The sequence below is a fragment of the Bufo bufo genome, chromosome 1 (genome assembly GCF_905171765.1).
Source record: "Bufo bufo chromosome 1, aBufBuf1.1, whole genome shotgun sequence".
Taxonomy (NCBI): domain Eukaryota; kingdom Metazoa; phylum Chordata; class Amphibia; order Anura; family Bufonidae; genus Bufo; species Bufo bufo.
In genome coordinates this window covers 538,543,417-538,567,863 of record NC_053389.1, presented here as the reverse complement: position 1 = coordinate 538,567,863, position 24,447 = coordinate 538,543,417, and the positions used below count along the sequence as shown (strand labels likewise).

Genomic DNA, 24,447 nt, shown 5'->3' with positions numbered 1-24,447 from the left:
CCGAGAGCTTTCCTCCTGCTGGGCAAGCATTTGCTCACATGTGCTTAGTAAATAATTGTGTGCATTAATCCCAAGAAGGAAGCATATCATATAACAGCGTATCTATAGCACTAAGTGCATTTATGCCTAGTTATTATGTTTACATGTCGGTTCATGCAATTAAATGGAAGGTGAGCCCTGCAAACCTTCTTGCAGCAATTCATCACATACTATAATCAGGATAATTATACCAGTCTGCAAATTGTGTGGACATCATATGATAATTAGCCTATAGGTGAATCTTCAGAAGATTAGCTCAAGGCAAATATGTATTTAAACACATTTTTTTATAAGGAACCACACGACTGGCCCTCTATTAGTTGTGATCAGTACTATCTGACTAAAAATTCTGAGGGTATGCTGAATGTGAAAATAACAGGCACTACATACAATTATAGGAGTCATTTGTCTTTGGTTATTATAAAGTGTATATTTTCATTTGTCATGATTTATTCTATCTGTATCTATCTATCTATCTATCTATCTATCTATCTTTCTATCTATTTATCTTCTATCTATCTATCTATCTATCTTTCTGTCTATCTATTTATGTATCTATATATTTACAGCAATTAATTTATTATTTAGTCAGTGAAGTGGATGAAAATACAGTGTATGCTAAAGTTATTTTGCTTGCTTTTCTGCATTTTACAAGCATGCATGTATGATGATACACTGAGGGCACAGCATGGCATGACTTTTATGTGATATATTAATGTAAACATGTATGTTGGTGGAAAAATACCTACTGTATTATTGGAATCTGTGCTCTTGCAATCTTTACTTTGGCCAGCAGATGTCTCTTTTGTCTGTGCTTCAGATCTGAATCATTGTGAATGCACAGCAAATAGCTTTAGAGAAATGCAAGCGGTTTTGGAAATAACCCAGAAACATTTTAGATGTCCTCCATCTATGTTGCCACTTTTTCATAGACATTTTTCAACTGGTCACATTTCATTGATTTCATGTCACACCAAAATTCTTATCAATTTTTTTTTCAGGAAAGCTCAAGTACTTAAGTACAAGAAAATCTATACAACATTTTCTTAAAAAATGATGTCTGATTTCATGTCAAGGATATCTGTTTTTTAAGACATGTTTTACTTTTTTTTAGCAGGTTAGATGAAGTCCTTTATTTAACTCAAGCTAGTTTAGGACAGAATGATATAGATACGCGAACAGCTATTATAATATTACTCAGTCGACCTCTCCTACAGATTATCTGATGCATGGAAACAGCAAACAAAAAAAAGTTAATATATACTGATATCTCCCTTCTTACCTTTCCTTTTAACTCAACATATCTCATGTGTGGCGTCAGATGGAAAACAACATGATTTTATGATACAATGTGGGAGATATACCAGCTTAGTGGGGCCACTCACTGGTTGTTATGGGAATTGCAGCCAATAAAGGGTTTATTTTAATTTGTTAATATTCTTAAATATAGCATCAACATATTCTACAAGGCTGTAAAGAAATTTGCATTATTCACATTGGTTCCTGAACCCAGTAGGGCTCAAAATTAAATACCCACATTTAAATACCGGTATTAGTATGTTTTTGTTGTTTCGGAGAAAATCGAAGTACATAGAAAAATCTCATACAAACATCACCATCATTTTTTGAATTTGTATGGTGAGAAACTAGAATTTTTTACAAAATATTTGAAAGTTTAACAAGATTTTCCAAGAATTTAATATTCATGAGCTGTCCTCAGGATTGGTCATCAACATCTGATTGTGACCCCTGCCAATCAGTTGTTTTACGGGCCAGAGTGCTCAGACAAGCAGTGAGGCCTCTCCCCCAGCCTGTTTTGTCACATCCATTGATCACATGGTCTCTGTGCAGCATCTATAATATCAAGCATAGCTGCTATGCAGTGTACAGCATTGTAGCCTTTTCAAACAGCTGATTGGCAGGGGTGCCTGGAGTTGGACTCCCACCGATCAGATATTGATGACCTGAGAATAGGTCATCAATATTTCCTTCATGGAAAACCCCTTTAAGGGTTGACATATCTGTATGCTAAGAAATCTTTTACAAAATAAAACACGGTATTGCATGTTAAAAAACAACTTTCTAGTTCATTTAGATCCACTTTGAGACACAATTTAAAAGGGATGTAACAAACGGGTCTGACCATCATAGGTGCCCGTATTGTACAGTAGGACAGGGATCATCAACCTTCCGCACTCCAGCTGTTGTAAAACTATAACTCCCAGCATGCTCCTTTTTTATGTCTGTGGGAGTTCAGAGAACAGCCAAGCAAGTGTGCATGCTGGGAGATGTAGTTTCACAACACCTGGAGTGCTAGAGGTTGCTGAGCTACTGATGTCCCTTGGACCAAATTACACCTTTTCATTCTGCACCTCCTTATCCTAAAACCTAACCTTTAATCAGTTTCATATCTAATAGTTAACGAAGGATGCTTTTAAAATTGCCAGTCCGTCTCTGCAATTGTGGGTAGTGGTTTTCTTTCCCTGTTGGTATCTCCTACCACGGAATATACATTGTTGCCTTCCTGGCTGCGCGCTGCCAGTATTGCTGAAAGTACAATGTAGCTAATGTCTCCTACTTATGTTTTGCTAGAGACTGCGCTGTATTAAAACATGAGATCCACGCTGCCCCCCGACATGTTTCGCCGAGTACCGGCGTCTTCAGGGGTTAGTCTCTAGCAAAACATAAGTAGGAGACATTAGCTACATTGTACCTCCAGCAATACTGGCAGCGCGCAGCCAGGAAGGCAACAATGTATATTCCGTGTTAGGAGATACCAACAGGGAAAGATAACCACTACCCACAATTGCAGAGACGGACTGGCAATTTTAAAAGCATCCTTAGTTAACTATTAGATATGAAACTGATTAAAGGTTAAGTTTTAGGATAAGGAGGTGCAGAATGAAAAGGTGTAATTTGGTCCAAGGGACATCAGTAGCTTAGATTTAAATAGTTAAAACACCGTATTCTGACACCATAAGGGAAAATATAGGTACTAGAGGTTGCTGATCCCTGCACTAAAATGTTTTGAATCTTATTAGAGCTCTCCAGGAATCAGCTGGGCACAAACCGCAGCATGCAGTGGTTTTTGTCTGGCTGATTCTCCGCATTGTCTGCCAGAATGTAACCGGATCTCCACCAGACCGCATTTAACTTAATGGGGCTGGTGGGCATTTTCTTTGTATTTGGTAGTATCTGATCAGAATAATTCCAGCAGGCTGTTCTCTGCTGGAACAGCCTGCTGGAATTCACACTGGAGGTGTGAAACTGGCCTTAACTCATCATGATGACCTGTAGCAGAAGCCAGTTGAAGGTGTCCGCTTAATGCAACTAGTTTAGTTGAATCTACTTTAGTTAAGCATATGTGTTATCTCTAGTGTTTGATTAGCTGCAAAGCCAAATTTCCTTGTGCTTTGTGGTAACAAATCGATTTAACCTGAAATAGTGTAAAAAACAAAAAAGGTCATACTTACCTGCTCCATTTGATCGTGACGGACTGGCTGTTGCCATGTTGCTTGAAGATCTCAGCTGAAATTCTGTGCGTAGTGACGTATGATATCACGACGCTAGGCAGCATGATGACGTCATCTCGGACTAAACAAGATTTTGCGCCGTTGCGACCAAATGGAGCAGGAAAGTATGATTTTGTTTTTAAATTGTACACTCTGTTATTTATATCAGATGGCGTGATCACGTATGAATGTGACAACTTTCGCTCCATGTCATTGCACCCATTACTTACAAAGAATTGCACTTCATGACGAAGTAATTCGTCACAAGGCAAATTTTTTTTGTCAAATTCGGCAAAGCAGCCGAATCAAATTTTCAGATACTTCGCTCATTTCTAGTTGTCTCTACAATATCTATAACACCACCTGAGCAAGATAGACAAAGAAATTAGGAAAAGAAAAAAACAGCAGGTGGCGCTATACGTATACATTTTACTGAATAACTCAGTGGCTACACAAAATGTTTAATTGCATTCAATTACAAAAGTATTCAGATCCAGGTACTGATTTGAAAAATGTCAAATATTTTTCCTAGCACAACCCCTTTAAGGCCAATTAAATATAAAAATATAAGTAATCTATTATTTTCTAAAGATAATTTTAATAACTGTCATTTAGATCCTTTCTTCACACATCACAGATAATGAATGATTCATGCTAATCCCACCATTACATTTAACATGTATCTAAAGGGCAGTGATAAATGTTAGATTGGTGTGGTACTGCAATACAGTCTGCTGAAATTTCCGCCATTTGGTGGCACAGCCCATCCTTACTAGGACAGTCAAAATTACTGTTTTCCTATCTTTTATAAAGTTATATAGATCAGTAAAAAATTTTGACACTTTTCTATCTAGAATTTGTTCAAATTTTGCCAGTTTTCTTATATAGGAATTACCTGTGGAGCTAGGCTTGATTCTTGTTAGTTGTATTTTACATAGGCTCTTAGGTTAACTTCCTTTCATATTGTCCAAAATTTAGAAATTCCAAATTTTAACTGCTATCCTCCTTAAACCTCTTTTTCCTGAATTTGCACTGTGCCTATGGAGCAACCATGCGCCTAAAATGCTCCACCTATTGAATTCCTTTTTAGTTAAAAAAAAAAATAATAATATTTACTGCCACGTTCTATAGACCTCAGCAGGACTTAGGATGTTGTTGTCTAAAATTGTCTTCTAGTCAATCAAATGTTATACAATGTCCATCTTTAAGTTTGTATCTTGTTTGAAATTTGAAATATCCGTATTTCTTGTGTCTGAATCACTTTAGATTGTTTACAGCCAGATTTGGATGCTCTCTGCTAACTAGGTGATTTTTCATCTGAGCATTTCCTTAGAGACTAATTACCACTGACTAAGGTCAGTGTTTATCACATAATTATTTCTTGAAACCATGTGAGTGTAAGGGTGTCACTGCAGAATCTGCACCTCTGCGGAATCTTATATAAAACTGGGAAAATGTGAGACTCGAACCACAAATTGCTTAGGGACTTTTTAATGAGTGAATCATTTAATCAATTGATAATGAACAGAGTAAAGAATTGTAATTACATTTTACTGGATACTTCTGTGTGACATGTTGTATTGGATATTATATTTCTAGTTAATAATTAGATATCAGCGAATTATTCAAAAACTTGATTCGGTTACTTTGCCGAATTTTACAAAAGAATTTGCTTTGTCGCGAATTGCTTTGTCACGAAGTGCATTTATTTGTAAGTAGTGGGTGCAATCACAGGGAGCGGGGATTGTGCTGCTGCCCATCATTGTACTCCTCAGATGCCGTGTTCATGCATGATCGGGGCATCTGATATAAATAAGAGTGTACAATTAAAGAATAAACAAAATTAAAATAATACTTTTTTAATCCATTTGCTCGTGACAGGCCGTCAGCAGCCATCTTGCTTGAAGATCTTGCGCAAAATCTGATCATACATAGCCGCGCATGGGATTTTATGCAAGATCTTAAAGTAAAATGGTGGCGGCCGGCCTGCCATGAGCAAATGGATCAGGTAAGTATGATTTTTTTTCAGATTTTTTTTACACTATTTTAGGATAAATTGATTTGCTACCATGAAGCACAAGGACATTCGGCATTGTGGTGAATCAAATTTATCCTGAAATTCGGATTAAAGTCTACATCGTGGAGTTCGAGTCGCTCAACAATACTAATAATGGTAAAAAGATATCTTGCCGTGTGATTGTAAAGGTTCTTCCTATACTATGACATAAGTTGATATATCTACAAACTTTTCTACATTATCTAAGATATTTCTTCATTTATACTCATTTGTTCAATTTTTCTGATATCTCTAAACATTCAGCATATGTTTAGAAATTATATAAAATGTAAAGAACCATAACTTATCTGTCTTCTCAGACTGAGTCTACCCTTAAGGACATAAGTAAGAAATTTAAAGGGTTCTCCAGGTGTTTAACTGAATTCTAGCCTTCATGCAATCTGTGGATGAAAGATCGCTTCACAACTACTTGCGATCCTATTGTGCCACTGATTTACATAGTTTTTCTTTTGCTATATATTGCTGTGTTTTAATATAAAAAAACTTGGAAAATAATATTTTATTTGCATTCCTATTTTCTGACCCCCATAACTTTTCATAATTATGTCTACAGAGCTTTGTGAGGCCTCATTTTTTGCAGGACAAGCTATAGTTTTAGTGATACCATTTTGGGGTGTGTATGACTTTTGTATCACATTTAAAAAAAAAAAATTTGGTACATAGAGTGATGACAAAATGGTGAATTGGCAATTTTTTTCCCCGTTACACCATTCACAGTATCGGATAAATATTTTTCTATTTTAATAGTTCAAGCAATTTGAGACATGGAAATGCCTATGATTTTTATGTTTTTTTATTATTTATTTTATTTTAATTCTGGAGAAAAATGGGTGATTTTTTAATATTTTTTAATATTTTTTAAAACTTTATTTTATTTTTTTAGCTCCACTAAGCGGCTAGAATATGCAATCATTAGATCGCTTTTAGTATACTTTGTAGTTAATAGCAATAAGCTTGATTTTCTATTATCCTATAAAGCCCTGCCACAAGCAGGCCTCAATAGGAGCTAAAGCTCTGATACGTTGTGTCTTTTCAGAGAGACTCAGGGTATCAGAGTGAACAAACAGATCCCCCACCACATGGGGAAGCCGTTCCTGGCACTGAAATGCAGTGCTTCCAGGTTTTCAACATTTAGATACCATAGTCACATTTTACCATGGAATCTGAAGGACTAAATGTCTGCAATCAAAGTTATCACCAGTATCAAACATTAGCCTTAGGCGCCTGCTGTTTGAAACAGCAGAAAATTTGAGCCTATTGTACCCACTATGTTCGCAAACAAGTGCCATATTCAAATTATTTCCTTCTGCCATTCATATATGGTGCTGGGACTCAAGGGGTTAACAGTTAATTGAATAGTTTTTTTGCAAATTAATACATATAAAATAGATTATAGCCATAATTGATTGACTCCAAAGACAGTTCCAAATGAGCATTTCTTTTTAATTTTTCAGTCTCATTATTGTGTCAGACCTGGAGAATCGTCTGGTCTAACCCTGACCATATAACCCTATCCAAAGAAAAGAGATGTTATCTGCTTTGGTTTGCAAATGATGACAACAATGATATAGGAAAATGCAATTAGCCAACATTTTCTGACCAGCATCCACATTTACTAGATACCCTATTAATCTTATAGCAAACCATTAAAGCGTCCACTGACTGCTCCCAAAACAATGTAAAAATACACCTTAACACCTGCTGTATGAGGATGAAGCAATGTGAGAATTAAAGATGGGTATAATGGGAAAGTATTCTGCATTATTCTTCTGTTTGAAATGCTGCAAAACCTTTTAACCCCCTTATTTACCTGTTGGTACCTTCATACCTGTGTGTGATTGGTTATATTTAGACAATTTTTGGAGGGGGGCACAAAGTTCAATTAGGAGACACTGTTAAGTCATTGAGATTTAGGTCAATTTCATGTTGTGTATTCAGTGTGAGAAATGTGCTCCATGGGAGAGAATTATCATCTCCCTGTACTTTCTTTTTCGTGAAAAAATGTTTTAAACCTTGTGGTTACAACTTTTTAATTGCCACTTATAACACGTTTTCTGTGCCGTCCTCTCCACTTTCTGAAGAGGGGGTATAATGGGGGCATGGAGTAAGGCACAAATGACAGCCAGTAAGTGCCTTATTTATGATGAGGTCTGCCCCTTATCATTAGTGGCTTCCTCTACCCCCATGTGTCAGAAGTATTTTCCAAGCTGAACACTGCTTGTGTGACAGGGACCCACAGCATTATAATGATTTATAATGCTGTATGTTCCTGCCTGACATTGACTATAATGAATTGTACTCACATAGTGCCATCAGGACAGTTTATTACAGCCAAGGTATGGCAGTAACATACAGCATTAAAAATAATTTTAATGCCATGGATCCCTGTCATGTTCAGTATGGGAAATACCTCTGATACATGGCGTGTGAAATTGCTTGTGTGAAATTGGCCTTAGAGTGTTCCAATTAAGATGCTTTGCAATAAGAGTATTTAAATCATACAGTATTTCAATTTGGTATGGTCTTATTTTTTTCTAATAAAATCCTGTAAGATACACAACGTAGAAAGGGTTATTCAGCAAAGGAATCCTGGTTGGTAAACAAAGTGCCTTGAGGACATTTGTCCTTATCACAGAGTGTCTATAAAATTTGGCATCTTTCAACACAAATGTCAGTTTTTGATCAAGGAATCTGTAGAGTGGAACAGTATTATTAATGTAGGTCAGATCTGAGAAGAAATGCCAGAGCTGTGGAAAGAACTTAAACCTTTCAAACAATCTTAATGGGGATATACACTGAAAAATATATTTTGCAATAGTAAATGGCATCTAAACAATGATAAATAGAATTATGTTAGCCATACTTGTAACAGTCACATGGAAATATCTTCTACATGTTGTGCATACCCTGTTAAAAACACAGAAGGAAGAGCTAAATGCGTCAGAAATATTCTATGTTTTTGGCACCTCTTGTGGCTACATAGACCGCTTTGATAAGTGTCTAAAAAAGGGTGCATGACTTAGAAAAGGCATACAATTTTATGGTGCATAAAATCTTTTGGTAAAAAATACTGCCCTAAAGTAAGCCAAGAGGTGGTATGAGATTGAGTAAAGCATCAAAGATATCTAGCAAGATCCATCAAATCTATCACACAGTGTCACCCATTGTAATACTTTTGGTGCCTCTCGTGCCTACCTATTCTAGTGTTCTATTGCTATGTCTAAATTTAAGACAATAATAATAAATATCCCTCAGTAATTTAATTTGAAGTTGTAAGAGTGTTAACGGTTCGAATCAATGGGCAGTGGTAGGATTCCAAAAAAAGGCCAGTGCTGCTCCTATGAATGGAGAATTGTGAAGGTTTTTCTAAATACTAGTCATTTAAAGTGTTTTTTGGACAAGAAAGTTAGAAATTTGTTGGTTGGTAGATAGATACATAGGTACAGTAGATGTGCAGCCAAGATACAGTACACTTGATGGTTAACGTGTTAAATAAAGAATGGCAAGAAAAAGATAACTAAACTTTTCAATGGATGTCAATGGCTTTTGTCAAGAGATAACCAAGAAAACAGGGTGCCATGTGTTATCAGAGTCAATTTTAGCTTGGCTATATCTGTAGATAGATAGATAGATAGATAGATAGATAGATAGATAGATAGATAGATAGATAGATAGATAGATAGATAGATAGATAATAAATAGAAGATAGATAGATAGATAGATAGATAGATAGATAGATAGATAGATAGATAGATAGATAGATAGATAGATAGAGATATAGGTAGATACATTATGTATTATTCTGATTTACCCACTGATTATTTTAAATTCACAATTTATGTAGAACTGTAGTTTATTACACAAAATGTTTATTCTCATTATAATGTAGCAGCCAATCTTTAAATTGAATTTTTATAAAGGTTTAAAATTACCTTGTCTGCAAGCTGTTTATATTGCAGCTTGGCACTGTCATATCCATCTTATAATATATTCACCCTTTTGACATTGCATTCAATTACCTTCTCATCCAGCTAGTGCTTTTAATCATATTTTTAGTAAAGAAAAAATGCAATTATTAAAAAATATCTCTGTTGACGTTTGCTATTATTGCAGTAGAATACATACATGCATACAAAGATAGATAGATAAACAAAAAGGGAAAAATGGCAGCACAAGATAAAAAAGCAAAAAGAGCAAAATATACACTCATGCAGGAGATTATACACTCATGCAGGAGGTGACGTGTTGGCTCTATACTAAAGCCTTTCTCAAGTATAGAGCCTAGTATAAAGTTGAAACGTTGCGTCCTGCATGGGTGAATAAACTATGTTGATTTATTTTTTTTATTTGAAAGTGCTGCCTGTTTTCATCTTTTAGATAGATAGATATATTTTTTATTTATTTATAAATTTTTATGTTTATCTAAATAAAACAATGATTTGATGATGTAAAAATATTCACCTTCTAAGGTATATGGTAACAAACATGACATTGGAGTTGGAATTTAAAGTGTCTGTGACATATGGCTACACTTGCAAAGCTATCTTTCTTATGTGTGGGAGATATGCAAGAGCTGCAATGGATGTTATCAAGTTGACTCACCAATCAAATCACGGATGTGTTTGACATGTCCGCTGAGCTAATCTGTTACCTAATTTACAAGGACAGGCTTTTAGGTGGAGACTTTTTTTTTTAAATGCCGTAATACTGTGCAAGGGGAAGATAACATGTCCTATCAATGTGGCACTAGCTGAAAAAACTGCGGCTGATTGAACTAGAGTTATTGTGTAATTAATGATAAGACCTATATCCTCTAAGTTTACTTGATAATTAAAAACATAGTCAAGTCTTGACAAGGTATAGGATCCAATGAAGGTTTGGTATCCTCACTGAAGATGTTCTCCAGGTTTGTATGATAAATTTGAACATACTGTAGGATATGCTTATTCTTTGTAATATACAGTAAGCTTGAATTCTTCATTCAAATAGCCCCCAGGGGCAAATTTCAGGGTATGCAATTTTTAGAATGCACTATTGCAGTATTTTCCAAGGGGAAAAAATATCAATGTTTTTCCTACTTTTAAGTATAGAAGTCTCTTCCTCCAATTTAGTTTGATTTTATAGTACTCCAGAGCCCACATTCACATTTTTTATAGTTAAAGATTCAGAGGTTGACTTAGCGTGTTAATTTATTCCAAACACTTATACAGGTGTGCAACAAATATCATTCTGGGAAAGAAGACAATATTTCTGCTTACACCATGAATCATCCAGTGCATGAAATATGGTAATGTCCTTGTCTGCTGTCAGCTTCCGTGTTGTAAACATATATGCCAAAATGAATCATTGACAGCCTTTTCAAGTTGCCTTAAAGAAAAATATGTACAACTTCTCAAAGATATGTCCAAAACCAGGGGAGTACCGAGTAACCACGGAGCCCAATAGCAAAACTTGTGATAAGAACCCACTCCACTATCTAGACAAGACAATAAAATGTGTACAATTATTTTGGTCAGTACCCACAGTAATGCCATAGCTCAGGGATTATGACTACAATAATGCATAATAGTGAAATAACAGACACAGTATTGTCATAGTACAGCGATTGTGCACACAGGATTGTTACAATATTGGGATAATACATAGTAATATAGCAACATAGTACATAAGGCCGAAAAAAGACATTTGTTTATCCAGTTCGGCCTGTTATCCTGCAAGTTGATCCAGAGGAAGGCAAAAAAAAAAGGCAATTTTCCCCACTTTAGGGGAATAAAAAATTCCTTCTCGACTCCAATCAGGCAATCAGAATAACTCCCTGGATCAACGACCCCTCTCTAGTAGCTATATCCTGTAATATTATTACACTCCAGAAATACATCCAGGCCCCTCTTGAATTCCTTAATTGTACTCACCATCACCACCTCCTCAGGCAGAGCGTAAAGAAATAATGTACACAATAAAGTTATAGCACATGAATAATGCACACAGTAATGTCATGTGTAGGAAGGTGCAAGGGTCCGTCGTTGACAGAAGGTATGTGTCACCGCGGTTCCTGGCCTCGGTGAAGTAATAGCCGGTAATCTCAGGTGTCAGCAGCAGCTAGTGCTGATTGACACTTTTGATATTGTAGTATGGCTGTATAGCTGATCTGGGATGGCTCTTACTGGGAGTAGTCAAAAGTGCTCAATGGGTGACTACTCCCCATGTTCCAATCCGGGTCTTGACTGACCTATATCAAACCCAGCCAGCAGTGTCAGCTGGGTGTGGATTACTCTCTCTGACAGTGGAGCGCTGTCAATTTCTGTGTTTGGCATCTGATGCTTTGTGTCGTGCTGGAGTGCTGAGAGCCGCACACTGGGAAACAGGCCCCCTAAAGCCTGCTGTGGACCACTGGAGATAAAACTGCAAACCAGGTGATTTTTGTTCTGTGGACTTTCCATTGTGTGAACTAACACCAAGACGGAAAAGTGTTGTTTTGTTTTGGCCTTATGTGTGAATAAACACTGATGTTTTGCTTTACAAACATTTTTTTTTTTTGCCTCTGTACTGCGTCCGCTTACCCTGCCTACCAAAGCGAATCCCCACAAATGTTACAGGAATAATTAACACAGTGATATCAAGGTACAGTGATATTATTCACAATGATGTTGTAGTACAGAGATAATGCAAACAGTAATGTCACAATATTGAAATAACAGGTACAGTAATGTCACAGTACAGTGATGGAGCACACAGTATTGTCACTAGAGATGAGAGTTTTGAAAAACTTAATTCGGCAACTTAGGCAAAGTTAGCCAAGAAATTTGATTTGTTACAAATTAATTTGTCACAAATCTCTATAAGTCAGGTATGCCCAGGCCACTCTGCCTTAGAGTACGGCCACACAGAGCATCCTTGCTGCGGGTGGGTTGACGCTATGCTGTGGTGATGAACCATGTGGTCAATAAGCCGGCAGATGTCTTTAGTTTAATAATGAAGACCACACCTTTAAACATGGGCTATTGCTGGTATGGGGTTTGGCTATTAAGGTTGGGGGGACAATATGCATATTATTACTGTTCTTGACTGCAATCTGCCGGTTGACAGTAATGAATATTAATCAGCTCTGGCATACCAACTTCTCCAACTCCATCACTATCCTGCTTTACAGGTGGGAGCCCTTCTTCTTCCATCTGCTTTTCCTCCTTTTCCACATCATCTAATATTGATGATAATATGCCATCAGGAAAATCCAGCTCCTCCTCTCTCTGTATCTTGCTGACTTTTCTAGGACATGGAGACCTTTGAAGGATGATTTGGAAGAAATAAAGCCAGCAAAAGATGAGGATGGTCATCATTAAGACCTGATCCCCCAAAGGGGTGCAGACTGGATGGTATTGGTTGCACTGGCAGTGGAATTATAAAGGCTTCCATATTATTTGTACTGAATTACAAATATTAATTTATGACTGATGAAGAAATAAGTACATTTAGGAATAAATAAATAAAATTGACGCAGAATAAGGGTCCATTCACACATCCGCAAAATGGGTCCGCATCCGTTTCGCACTTCCATTTTGCGGCCCTGCAAAAAAATAGAACATGTCCAATTCTTGTCCGCAGACACAGACAAGAAAAGGCATTATTATTAAAGTGCGGCCATGTGCGGTCAGCAAAATGCGGAACACACTTGGCCGGTGTCCGTGTTTTGTGGATCCACAATTTGCGGACCGCAAAACAGTTGCGGACGTGTGAATGGACCCTTCCTCTCTAATATTCTTCTAATAATCGTTTTTAACAACATTGTCCCTAATGCATGAGCGCTTGCTGCGTCTCTCTCTATGCTCAGCTCACAGGACAATGGTGGAGACCATGCGTGATGAGGGTTTTATAGGGCTCTTATATCACAGGGGATCGCTATCTGTGGAATGGCTGGCTGCACAGAATTATTGGCTCTCTCGCATTCCCGGCTACTGACTTTTACTTTGCAACACGTGCAGCTGCTATTTTAGGAAAAATTGGTTCGTTACCATGAAGTGCAAGGAAACTTAAGACCGAATTCCGCTTTGATTGCTTTGCTTTACTCAACACTAATTGTCACAATAGTGGGACAACGTACAATAGAGATACTGCACAGGGATAATATACACAATGATGTGTCAGGGAAAATATACTCAGTGTGTTTATAGCAGAGGAAGTATGCAGAATGCACATGTATAATGCAACTCATGATATATCACAGGAAAAATACATATAAAATGTGCACTGAGATATGATTATTGAAAAAAAAACTGTAATGGCATAGCGATAATTCAAAAGTAATGTAAGACAGCAGAAACTGAAAAAATCCCTCAGTCGGGGTAACCATTAGGCCCCAGAGTGAAACTTAAAATAGGGCCATATTCATTTATCCATATCCCCACCTCTTCCCATCATCCATAATTACCATTAACTGCACCTTATCTCTCATTGGAAAGGGCCTACATTTTTGTGTGTGCATAGGTTGCTAAGATGTCAAAAGGATATATTTAATCTATTCACTAATAAACAATAAATTAATCAATCTCTTACAAAAGTTTTATATACTGTATCTATGAAGAAGACTGAATAAAGATGTAAAATATTCATTGCATGGTAAACTTTTGGTAAAATATCAGTGCAACATTCTTATTGTATTATTTTTAGATGATCTATTTTTTATGACTTGTGATGTTCATCGGTTACTTTATACAGAAATAAGCCAAATATGACTGCAAGTTTCAGCATACTGCCCTGTCAATCATCTGTCATTCTACAAATGCTCAAATACAGCTCAGTTTGTTAATTAGAATGTGGATTCACTTTCTTGGTTCTCTAGCAAAACATTAAAATTATTGTTACTTCAAAGTCAATAGTAAACTATTAACAAGCAGGTTTTGTGTAGTTCAAGCAATATGTTCTTATATATAATGAGCGCTTCAATTGAAAATCAGAAACTAAATTAAAAATGTTATATAGAAATCCATGCATTCTGTAAAATATTATGACTTGTATGTTACACTTTTACAAATGGTTGGCTTATATTGTGCAAAGAAAAATATTCCCTCTGCAATATTGCAATGACTACAAACATGGTGTAGCAGACAGTGGTCAGATGGTACAGGATTTCTTTAATGAATCTCTTTGGTTCAAATTAACCAACTAGAGCTTTTGCTCTTAGAATATTTCAATTTGCCACCTGTTTGTTTCCAGTTTTGTCAAAAATGTAATTCTTTTAAAGGGCATCTGTCAGCAGATTTGTACCTATGAAACTGGCTAACCTGTTACATGTGAATTTGACCGCTGAAGGCATCTGTGTTGGTCCCAAGTTCATATGTGCCTGCATTGCTGAGAAAAATTATTTAGTAATATATGCAAATGAGCTTCTAGGAGCACAGAGGACGTTGTATCTAAAAGCTTAGCTCTCTCTGCAACTGCCGCACCTTCTCCACTTTGACAGATCGAGGCAGTGTAAATATCATTACACCTGACCCTGACTTTTCCTAAAGTACAGAAGGTGTGGCAGTGTACAGTAGGTGTAACGGTAATGACTCAATTGATCTTAGAGGCTCACTTGTACATATTAAAACATCATTTTTATCAATGCGGGCACATATGAACAGTGGATAGGACTAGTGTTGATCACGAATATTCAAATTGCGAATTTATATTGCTATTATAAGTACTTTGTTAAAGCAAATTTTTACCGCAAATTTTCAATTGCCGAGTAATAACATGATTCCTCCCTGCTTCTTGCTTGTGGGCCAATGACTTTTATGGCCCACAAGCAAGAAGCAAGGAGGAATCATGACTTTAAATGGGATAAATGATGAATATTCAAAAAAAACTAATATATAGCACTAATTCGCACTAAATCTAAAAATTCGTAATATTCTAAAACAAGAATATATATAACAATATAGCGAATTTTTGAAAAAATTAATATAGAGCAAATTAGCTAATATAGTGCTATAATCTTCTTTGTCTAATAGTTGTAATTTTTTTCTCATCTGAAGTACAGAGTGTAAAAAAATTTCAACTATTGAAAAAAAATATTATAGCACTATATTAGCTAAATTGCTCTATATTAGTGTTTTTTTTCAAATATTTCTATATTTTCTTGTTTTAGAATATTATGAATATTTGAAAAAACTAATATATTCGATATAGTGCTATGACTCATTGGCCCACAAGCAAGAAGCAGGGAGGAATCATGTTTTTGCTCGGCAATTGAAGAATTTGCAATAAAAATTTGCATTACGAAAATTCACATTATGAAAATTTGCATATTATGCGATCATTACCTTGTCGATTTTTCGAGTAAAAAAAAAATCATAGAATATAACGAATATTAGAATTTGCGAATATTCTGGGAATATTTTACTAAATATTTGCGAGATATCGCAAATTCGAATATGACCCCTGTCGCTCATCACTACATGGGACCAACACAGATGCCTTTAGTTGCCAAGTGCACATGTAACAGATCAGATTTTCATAGGTGCAAATCTTCTGAAAGATGTCCTTTAAATGTTTTACATACTGTAAGTTATTAAAAATGAAAAAGTTGCATTCATTGGTTCCAAATATGTTTCTTTTTGTTATGCACAACAATGCCACTTTCCTTCTAGGCTAAGTAAATTAATTGCACCCAGAAAAAAAACATTGTGGCTGTAATATTCAAGTTAGTATTATTATCATTATTAGTAATATTATCATTAATGTTGTTATTACTATTATTCATGTATATACATCTTTTGCCTCAGGTTTTTTGTGAAATATATTTTATAGTTATACATTGTGACTAGTTATATAGTAACTATAAAATTTTTACGGCTTAAGTTTTAGAAAGATTTCTTTTGCACAGTTTCGAAACCATACTTAGCTGCTTGATAAAGACCAGAGGTGGTCGAAACGTTGCTGCTGATTTAAATAAAAAGACAGGATTTTTCACAAATGGAAGAGTGCTGCGGATTTCTACATATTGTTGGAACTTTGACTCATGACACACCCATCAGGTGGAACAGGACAGCCAATTGAGACATTTCAGCACATAGACATACCCCCTACCTTATAAATAAACCTGATCTGGCCGTGTACTTCTACTAAGCATTCGGTGGCTGCAAATATGAGCTGAAGGTTTTTCAGGTTCAACTGCCATTAAAGTGAATGGGGCCCGCCGCGAACTTGCGGTTCGCGAACATTTGATCACGTTCGCGAACCGTCCCGGCCGATGCTCGTCCATCACTACTTGTGAACAATATCTATGTACACTGGTTTTCCTGTTCTAACAAATATAATCTCTTTCAATGTCACTTTCTCTCTGTCTTTCATTGCCATTTTTGTGCAGTCATGAAACCTGTCAGTCATAGGCCTCCTTATTAATTTTGTCTCTATCTTACCAAGTGTGCTCCTCTGTTACCTTATTTCAGGTTGACACTAGTATTAAGAATACCTACAGCTTATATTAGGCTTTGTTCACAGTAGTGTTATGAAATCTGGCAGGCTGTATTGGCATAAACCAGCATGCCAGAGTTCACCATATCCAGTATTTGAGGATATGGTCAGGCATTGCCACAACCCCTTTGGCTATAATGGGATCTGATGGTGATTCAACAGGTTTCCGGCATAAATACTGTCTACCAAACAAAAACCACTGTATGGAGCGTTATAGTCCAGCTAAAGGCTTCATCATTGATCTACTTTAATTGCAATTTAAGCATTAAAAAATTGAATGCAAATTCATGATACTACAATGTCACCTCTAAATGATCACTGAAACAGAATGCTGGTTTTAGAAGTTGTATCACTAAGGAACAAAATCAGTTTTGGGTCAATTTATCAGAGATTTATCAGAAAGTAGATACAATTTTTTTTTTTTTAAGTACCACATTTTGGCCATACAATCTTCATTTTCATGAAAGTTACCATGCTTGACTAAAACAAACAATCCACAAATCATGATGATGGTAACATAATTTTGTTAAGATGCTTCTCTGTAAGAGGCCTAAGAAGGTAGAGGGCTAAGTGAAAGGTACAATTAAGTAAATATACAGAGAAACCCTTGAAGAAAATCTGCTGCAGTCTGCAAGAGAACTGCAACTTGGTTTGATTCATATTTCAGCAAGTCCACATACAAAAATCATTAATAAAATATTAAATATGCCAAACTAAAGGTTTTCTCTTCAGATTAAGTCAAATGCATATATTTCATTTTGTTATGCTTTCATCTATTTCTCCATTAATAGTGTAGAGTTTAAAAGTTAGATTGTTTTAACCAAGGTTTCTTCAAATTAGAATATGAAGTATTATAACTAGTCATTAGCGGCAGGGGCAATATTCAAATTCGCGATATTTTGCGAATATTCGTCTTAACTTAGCAAATTTGAGAATTCGCAATTCTTGATTATGAAAATCACCAATGTAATATGCGCGCATTGCGTGCGCAATACAGGTGTGAGTCACTGTTGCTACATTTTTCAAGCTGATAGAAGTTTCCTAAGACTAGAGAAAATGGTTGGCACGGCATTACATTACAATAGCTTTATATGTAGATATAGTGCTCCAATATATTTGCAATTGCGCAAATCGGCAATTAATGATCCGCATATGTTTGCGCAATACGTGCAACTTCCCATTTGAGCAGGTCTGGCTACATATTACTAATTGGTGCACTAAGTATTGTTGTGAACTTGTGACATCACAGCACTATGTCTGTAGCATGTATGTATGGACATTATAACCTATCACACTACCTAACACTCTGCACTAGAACCTATCAGCTACACTATATCACTATCTAACCTACACTGACTATCTCCCACTAACTATTTGTATTATATATAAGCTAACTAACTATCTAATGTAATGAAACAGTAAAGCACAGAGCACAGCAATGACACTGCTCTCTCTCTCTCTCAGAACTCCATAAAACTACAGAAAATGGCTGCTGGGGAGGTTCTTATATAGTAATGGGTAGGCAACTTTCCTATTGTTTGCTAGGGATGTTGCTAAGCTCAGACAAAGACATTGCAGCCTTCTCATTGGCCCACAAGCAAGAAGGGAGGTTACTGTTGAAAAAAAAAAAAAAAAGAGAATATTCGAGAATACGAACATATAGCACTATATTCTAAATCTTCGCAAATTCTCGAAGTGACGATATTCGCGATTCAAATGTTCGCGCCCAACACAAATTATAACTAAATGTCTTTATAATTCTTATTTTAACCCCTTCAAGCGACAGCCAAAATGCTGGAGCCCCATTTTTCAAATCTGAAATGTGTCAGTTTTTGTGGCAATAACTTTGAAACACTTTTACTAATCCAAGCCATTCTGACATTATTTTCTCGTGACACATCATACTTCATGTTAGTGGCGAATTTGAGTTGATACATTTTACCTTTATGTATAAAAAAATCAAAAATTTGCATAAAATAGAATTTTTTTCAAAATTCTAATTTTTAGGCTTTTAAGACAGATACTTTATAAAATAGTTATTACTTTACATTCCCCATATGTCTACTTTATGTTTGCATAATTTTGCAATTGTCATTTTATTTTTCTTAGAACATTAGTAGGCTTAGGGTACTTTCACACTTGTGGCAGAGGATTTCGGGAGGCGGTTCCGTCGGCAATCCGGATGCAATCGGATGGCATTTGTCAGACGGATCCACATGCGGATCCGTCTGAAAAATGCATTGAAATACCTGATCCGTCTCTCCAGCGTCATCCGGAAAAACGTATCCGATATTTATTTTTTTCACAAATTTAAAGGTCTACGCATGCGTGGACCGGAAGAACAGATCCGTGAAAATGACAATTTTAATGCTGGTTCCGGCACTAATACATTTTAATAGAAATTTATGGTTGATACGGTTATGGAGATACCAAATTTACATTGTTTTTTCATGTTTTACTACTTTTTTAGCATAAAATCACTTTTGTGTTAAAAAATAAATTATATTTTGCATTATCATATACTAAAGTCCATAGCTTTATTAATTTTTCACCAGTGTAGCTATGCGGGTGCTTGTTTTTTATGGGATGGGCTATAGTTTTTTTGTTATAATTTTGGGATATATAGGTCTTTTTGATCACTTTTTATAACGTTTGTTTGTGGAGGTGAATTGGGTAAAATGGCAATTGTGTCAGTGTTCTTTATTTAAATTTTTTATGGGGTACCTCTCGCAGTAAATATGATATGATAATTTTATTCTGTGGATTGCTACTGTTTTGGTAATACCAAATTTATATAGTTTTTTTATGTTTTACTTTTTTTTCCAGCATAAAATCCTTTTTGTGTTAGAAATAAATGATATTTTGCATACTAATGTCCATAACATTTTTTATTTTTCACCAATGTAGCTGTGTGGGGACTTATTGTTTGCAGGACAGGCTATAGTTTTTATAGGTATCATTTTTAGGTACATAAGTCTTTTTGATCACTTGTTATTTTTTTTTGTGGAGGTGAGGTGACAAAAACAGCAATTCATCATTCATTTTTACATTCATTTTTTATGGCGTTTACTGTAAGGGATTAGTAACATGGTATTTTTATAGAACAGGTCGTTATGGACGTAGCGATACCAATTATGTGTATTTTTTTATTTTTCCATTTTTTATTACTTATAAATAAACGGATATGAGAAAAGACAATTTTTTTTATTTGTTTTTTACATTTTTTTTTTATCAAGACCCATTTGGATCTTGAAGATCCAGTGGGCCTCATGGCTATACAGTGCATTGCAATAGTGATCTATTGCAATGCGCTGTATAGTGTATTATATTTACACTAAGGCTGATCATACCCTCAGGGTCTGATCAGCCTTAGGTAAATGGCATCCCGGACGCCAATGCAAGCTCCCTCTCTCTCAACCCCATAGTATCCGCGGGCAGCTGCTGACCACGGCATCTATGAGGTTAAAAGGCCAAGATTGGTGCCAGCACTGATTTCGGCCATAGCAGCAGAGTGTCAGCTGTAAGTTACAGCTGATGCTCTCTGCAAATGGCAGCAGCTCTGTTCCTGAGCCACTGCCATCAATGCTAGTACAGAGGAGCAGGGGGCATCAGGGGAAGGGGTGAAATGGCAGCATATGGGGGTGCTAATGATTATCAAGGTCACGGAGGGAACAGTAACATTCATGCCTGACTTCAGACTGTGATCTCCATGCTATAGATCACAGCCTGAAATCAGACATTTTCTCAATGAAGTGCTTGGTTAGTCTGCAGAGACTAGCCAATCGCAGCACTTGTCGGCAAGGGACCACTCTGATTGGTCCCTTGTCAGTTTCCCGGTGTCTCTGCTGTCTGGGAGAGCGGAGACTCCAGGGCTTTGACAGTTTGGATGTGACTGTATGTCCAAATGAGTGAAGAGGTTAAAGTAAAATTAAACAGCAAAGTGCAGATTTGTAGTTATTCTATGTAGAACACTGGGTAAACATATATGTTTGCAGTTTATTTTATGCACACATCTGATTGATACTTTTATCGTCAATTTTACAATAAGTTTATATCATTAATCTTTGCTGCTGTCATAATAAAAAGTGTTCTTGTATTTTTATTACATTTTGTCCTAAGCTGTCCAACTTCAAAATAGCATTTATGCCAGCTGAGATCAAAAGCTAAAAGCTAAAATTAAGTTTCTCTTCTGATATGCTAGCAACTTAGAAGAAACCGATACACAGTCTTTCATGCATTTTCATAATGAAGAGTGATTGTCTGATGCAGGTGGTAAATTGATGGCTATTTGCTATAACACAAGTAAAAATACCATAAGTTTTCCCCTGCAAAAACACATCAGAAATACCATGTGAGAAGCTAGATACACAAAAAAAATCTAAAGCAACAAGTAGAAGTTATAGCATAGCATGTTGTCTGATGTAATTTTTATGTGACATTAATAAAGCAATTTATTAATAGGTATATTTATGCAGTGAAGTACAAATGGTAGAATTGTGACATTATATGCAGCAATTCAATACACCGTCTAGTATATTGATTCCACTTCTAAAATGTTATATATGCATTGTGCTTAAGCTTCAAGTCTATGTACACTTTCAGGGGCAATTTTTTATGATTGCATTTTACTTATTTTGGACTTAAAATAATGTTTTCAGTTGGTCTTAATTAAAAATATTCTGTAGCTTTGTAATAAAGGGTTAACTTCTGCCTAGCTAGGAGGATCATACTTTTACTTTCACTTTGTGCTGGTCATCTAATAACCCTTATCTCTAAATTTCTAAAAGGTCATAAATTCTTATTTATGCAACATTCTTATCAGTAAGATAAGAACTGATCTATAGTGAATGTTTATAAGAGATCATAGGAGACATCCCCTGAGTTGCCTAATGGAACACACTAAAAATAGAGAGCAACCACTTGAGAATCTCAATGTTTTACAGAGAAAGGGGCTAAAAATTCTTAATAAAGGCAAACGGAAAAAAAATATTTTAGCTTCAATGAATAAAATGCAAAGATAATAAAGAAAATCCCCCAAATGTGTCGTAACTTTGAATATGCTAATCAAAAGCATTATAATCATCCATTAGTAACATTCTTATCTCTTTATGAATTATTTAAGTTGTTTGTGCTAATGTTTTTTTATAGTGTTTTATGCAAGATTCTTTATTGTAATGCTAGTGATAAGCAAATATCTCGAAATTTGATTCATGTCTGATTTGTCCGATTCAAGTAGCTTTTTGAATCTAATATGCTCCAGTCTTTCCGAAAGCTGCCAATGACATTCTAGTCTCTCTTTCTCTCACTCTCCTTCTTTCTTTCTCTCTGCAAAAAAATCACCCAAATTGAATCACATGTAATTCTGATTCTACTGAATCCAAATATGTGTAAACATTTGGGTCAAATTTTGATTCTATAGAATCAATTGGCTTATCACTATTTATGACCATGATATTTTTATGACTTCAAGATGCACAATATAATAAATGAACAAATACATCTCCAAGTCTAAACAGTTAATTTCCTTTTAAATAACTATTTAGTCAAATCAAATACCCATGTACATTATTTAGATTATCTTAAGCCACGTAATGGAAGGACTTTATCTTTATGTTATTTTTCAAGTTGTTTTTATACCTCTTGAATGAGCGTTGTTTTGTTCATTATAGTTGCCTTTGAGATCTGAGCATACTTACTAAAGGTTACATTTAGCAGAGAACAATAGAGACTTGAAAGTAAAATATTGACTTACAGTGTGTGTGTTTATTGATCTACAGGTCTCCTGACAAATGCAACAACCATACTCTGAAAAAGGAGTTCAGGCTTGTGAGAGCTATGTACTTTAAGCAAATTCTCTGCTGTGGATCCTCATCTTGTATGTCATCAACTCTGTCTGTTCCCCGGTATCTCATAAAAGACGGCATAATTCTCTACGTTATGAGCAAAACTCTGTCCTTCCATGTTAAGGATCACTGGCAACAAGAAAACTGTATGTTGATATGAGATATGCTTGGGCATTAGCAATACAGATCATGGTTAACATTTCATCTGCGATGTGTACACCACTGCTAGACTTGATAATATCAACTTCTCTGAAACAGAATATTCTACCATTTTGAAGAGTATTCTTCCCCTTATCAGCCTTAGAAAGAAGACTGTTTTATCTACAAGAGGACTAAAAAAAAGAGTGACTCCTTGTGCCCTGGACTGTCCGAATTGCTTTTATTTTCTTATATGTTGGATATAAATACAATAGACCAAAGAGTAAAGCCTATGTTCGAAAGGACACGGACCTAATATCATCGAGCATATTGGGGTCAAATGTAAAGGTTAAACATGAATGCTTCTTATGATTTATCAAAAGGACATGTTTTGAGCCTTTTCAACTTGGGAGTTTTACTATGTAGTGGACATCAGTATGGACAACTGCAGCAAAATGGATGCAGAAATAGCTCTTCACTAGAACATCTAAAGAACCTAATGGAGCATGGAGAAAACAGTAACAGCCTATGTTTCAAAACACATTTCACAAAACAGAAACTGTCTTAATGATATCTTTATTCCTCTGTACTTAGAATGACATTCCCATACTAAACTAATTTTCAGTTTTAACCAGTAAAATATGCCTCTTCTACAATTCCATTTTGATAGTTGAAATTGGATAAAACGGTATTTGCTAAAGAGCATGTTTGGTCACCTGGCCTCATTCAGTACACCATTTAGCACCAGAAAGAAAATTCAAGAAAAAAGTGATACTTGTTTGAAAGAGATCATTAAATGTATTTTGAAAAGCCTAAAGTTATATATTTAACAGTTTTTATATGTTGTATATTTGTAGAAAATCCTATTTAACAATTAACGTAGTAACTCTACAATGGGAAAATGTCAGAGTTCTGTTATGTTTATTACTTCAGTTGTCTCTGAAGTCACCAGTGTAGTTTTGCTTTCTTCCATTGGGACGTTTTGGATGTAAAGCATGAGCAGAGAGGACTCTGTAGAAAAAGCAAAGAATATTGTTTATATAATATAAATGCATTCAACCATTGCAATGTTGACAGGCATTTTTTTTTGTCTTTGCGTACTGGTGAAAATAGTCAAAAAACATATCTACATTGCTTTTTCAAATAACTTTCGATCCTTCTTTAGGATGCACATGTTCTACAGTTTATGGGGAGGTGTATGAAGAGTACATATAGTCCTATTGCTAATGCAGAAGGTAATGATATTTGTCATAGACCATGGCTATATGTATCTTAATAGATATTACCCATATTCTGTACAAGATTTACCTCATCTTTAGAAATCTATTTTTATTCTTCAGTTTCATGAAGCAAGCAGTTACATTTAAATTGTGTGGAATCTAGT

At 35.6% G+C, this 24,447-nt stretch overlaps 1 protein-coding gene across 1 annotated transcript in view; it reads left to right on the top strand.

Moving 5' to 3' along the window:
* TAFA5 (TAFA chemokine like family member 5) overlaps positions 1-24,118 on the top strand; it is a 721,247-nt gene extending 697,129 nt beyond the window's left edge. Inside the window, exon 4 of the mRNA XM_040412213.1 lies at positions 22,860-24,118. Within this exon, the coding sequence (XP_040268147.1) occupies positions 22,860-22,868 (9 nt within the window). The 3' untranslated portion in view covers positions 22,869-24,118. The remainder of the gene's footprint in view (positions 1-22,859) is intronic.
* The last annotated feature ends 329 nt before the right edge of the window (positions 24,119-24,447 follow it).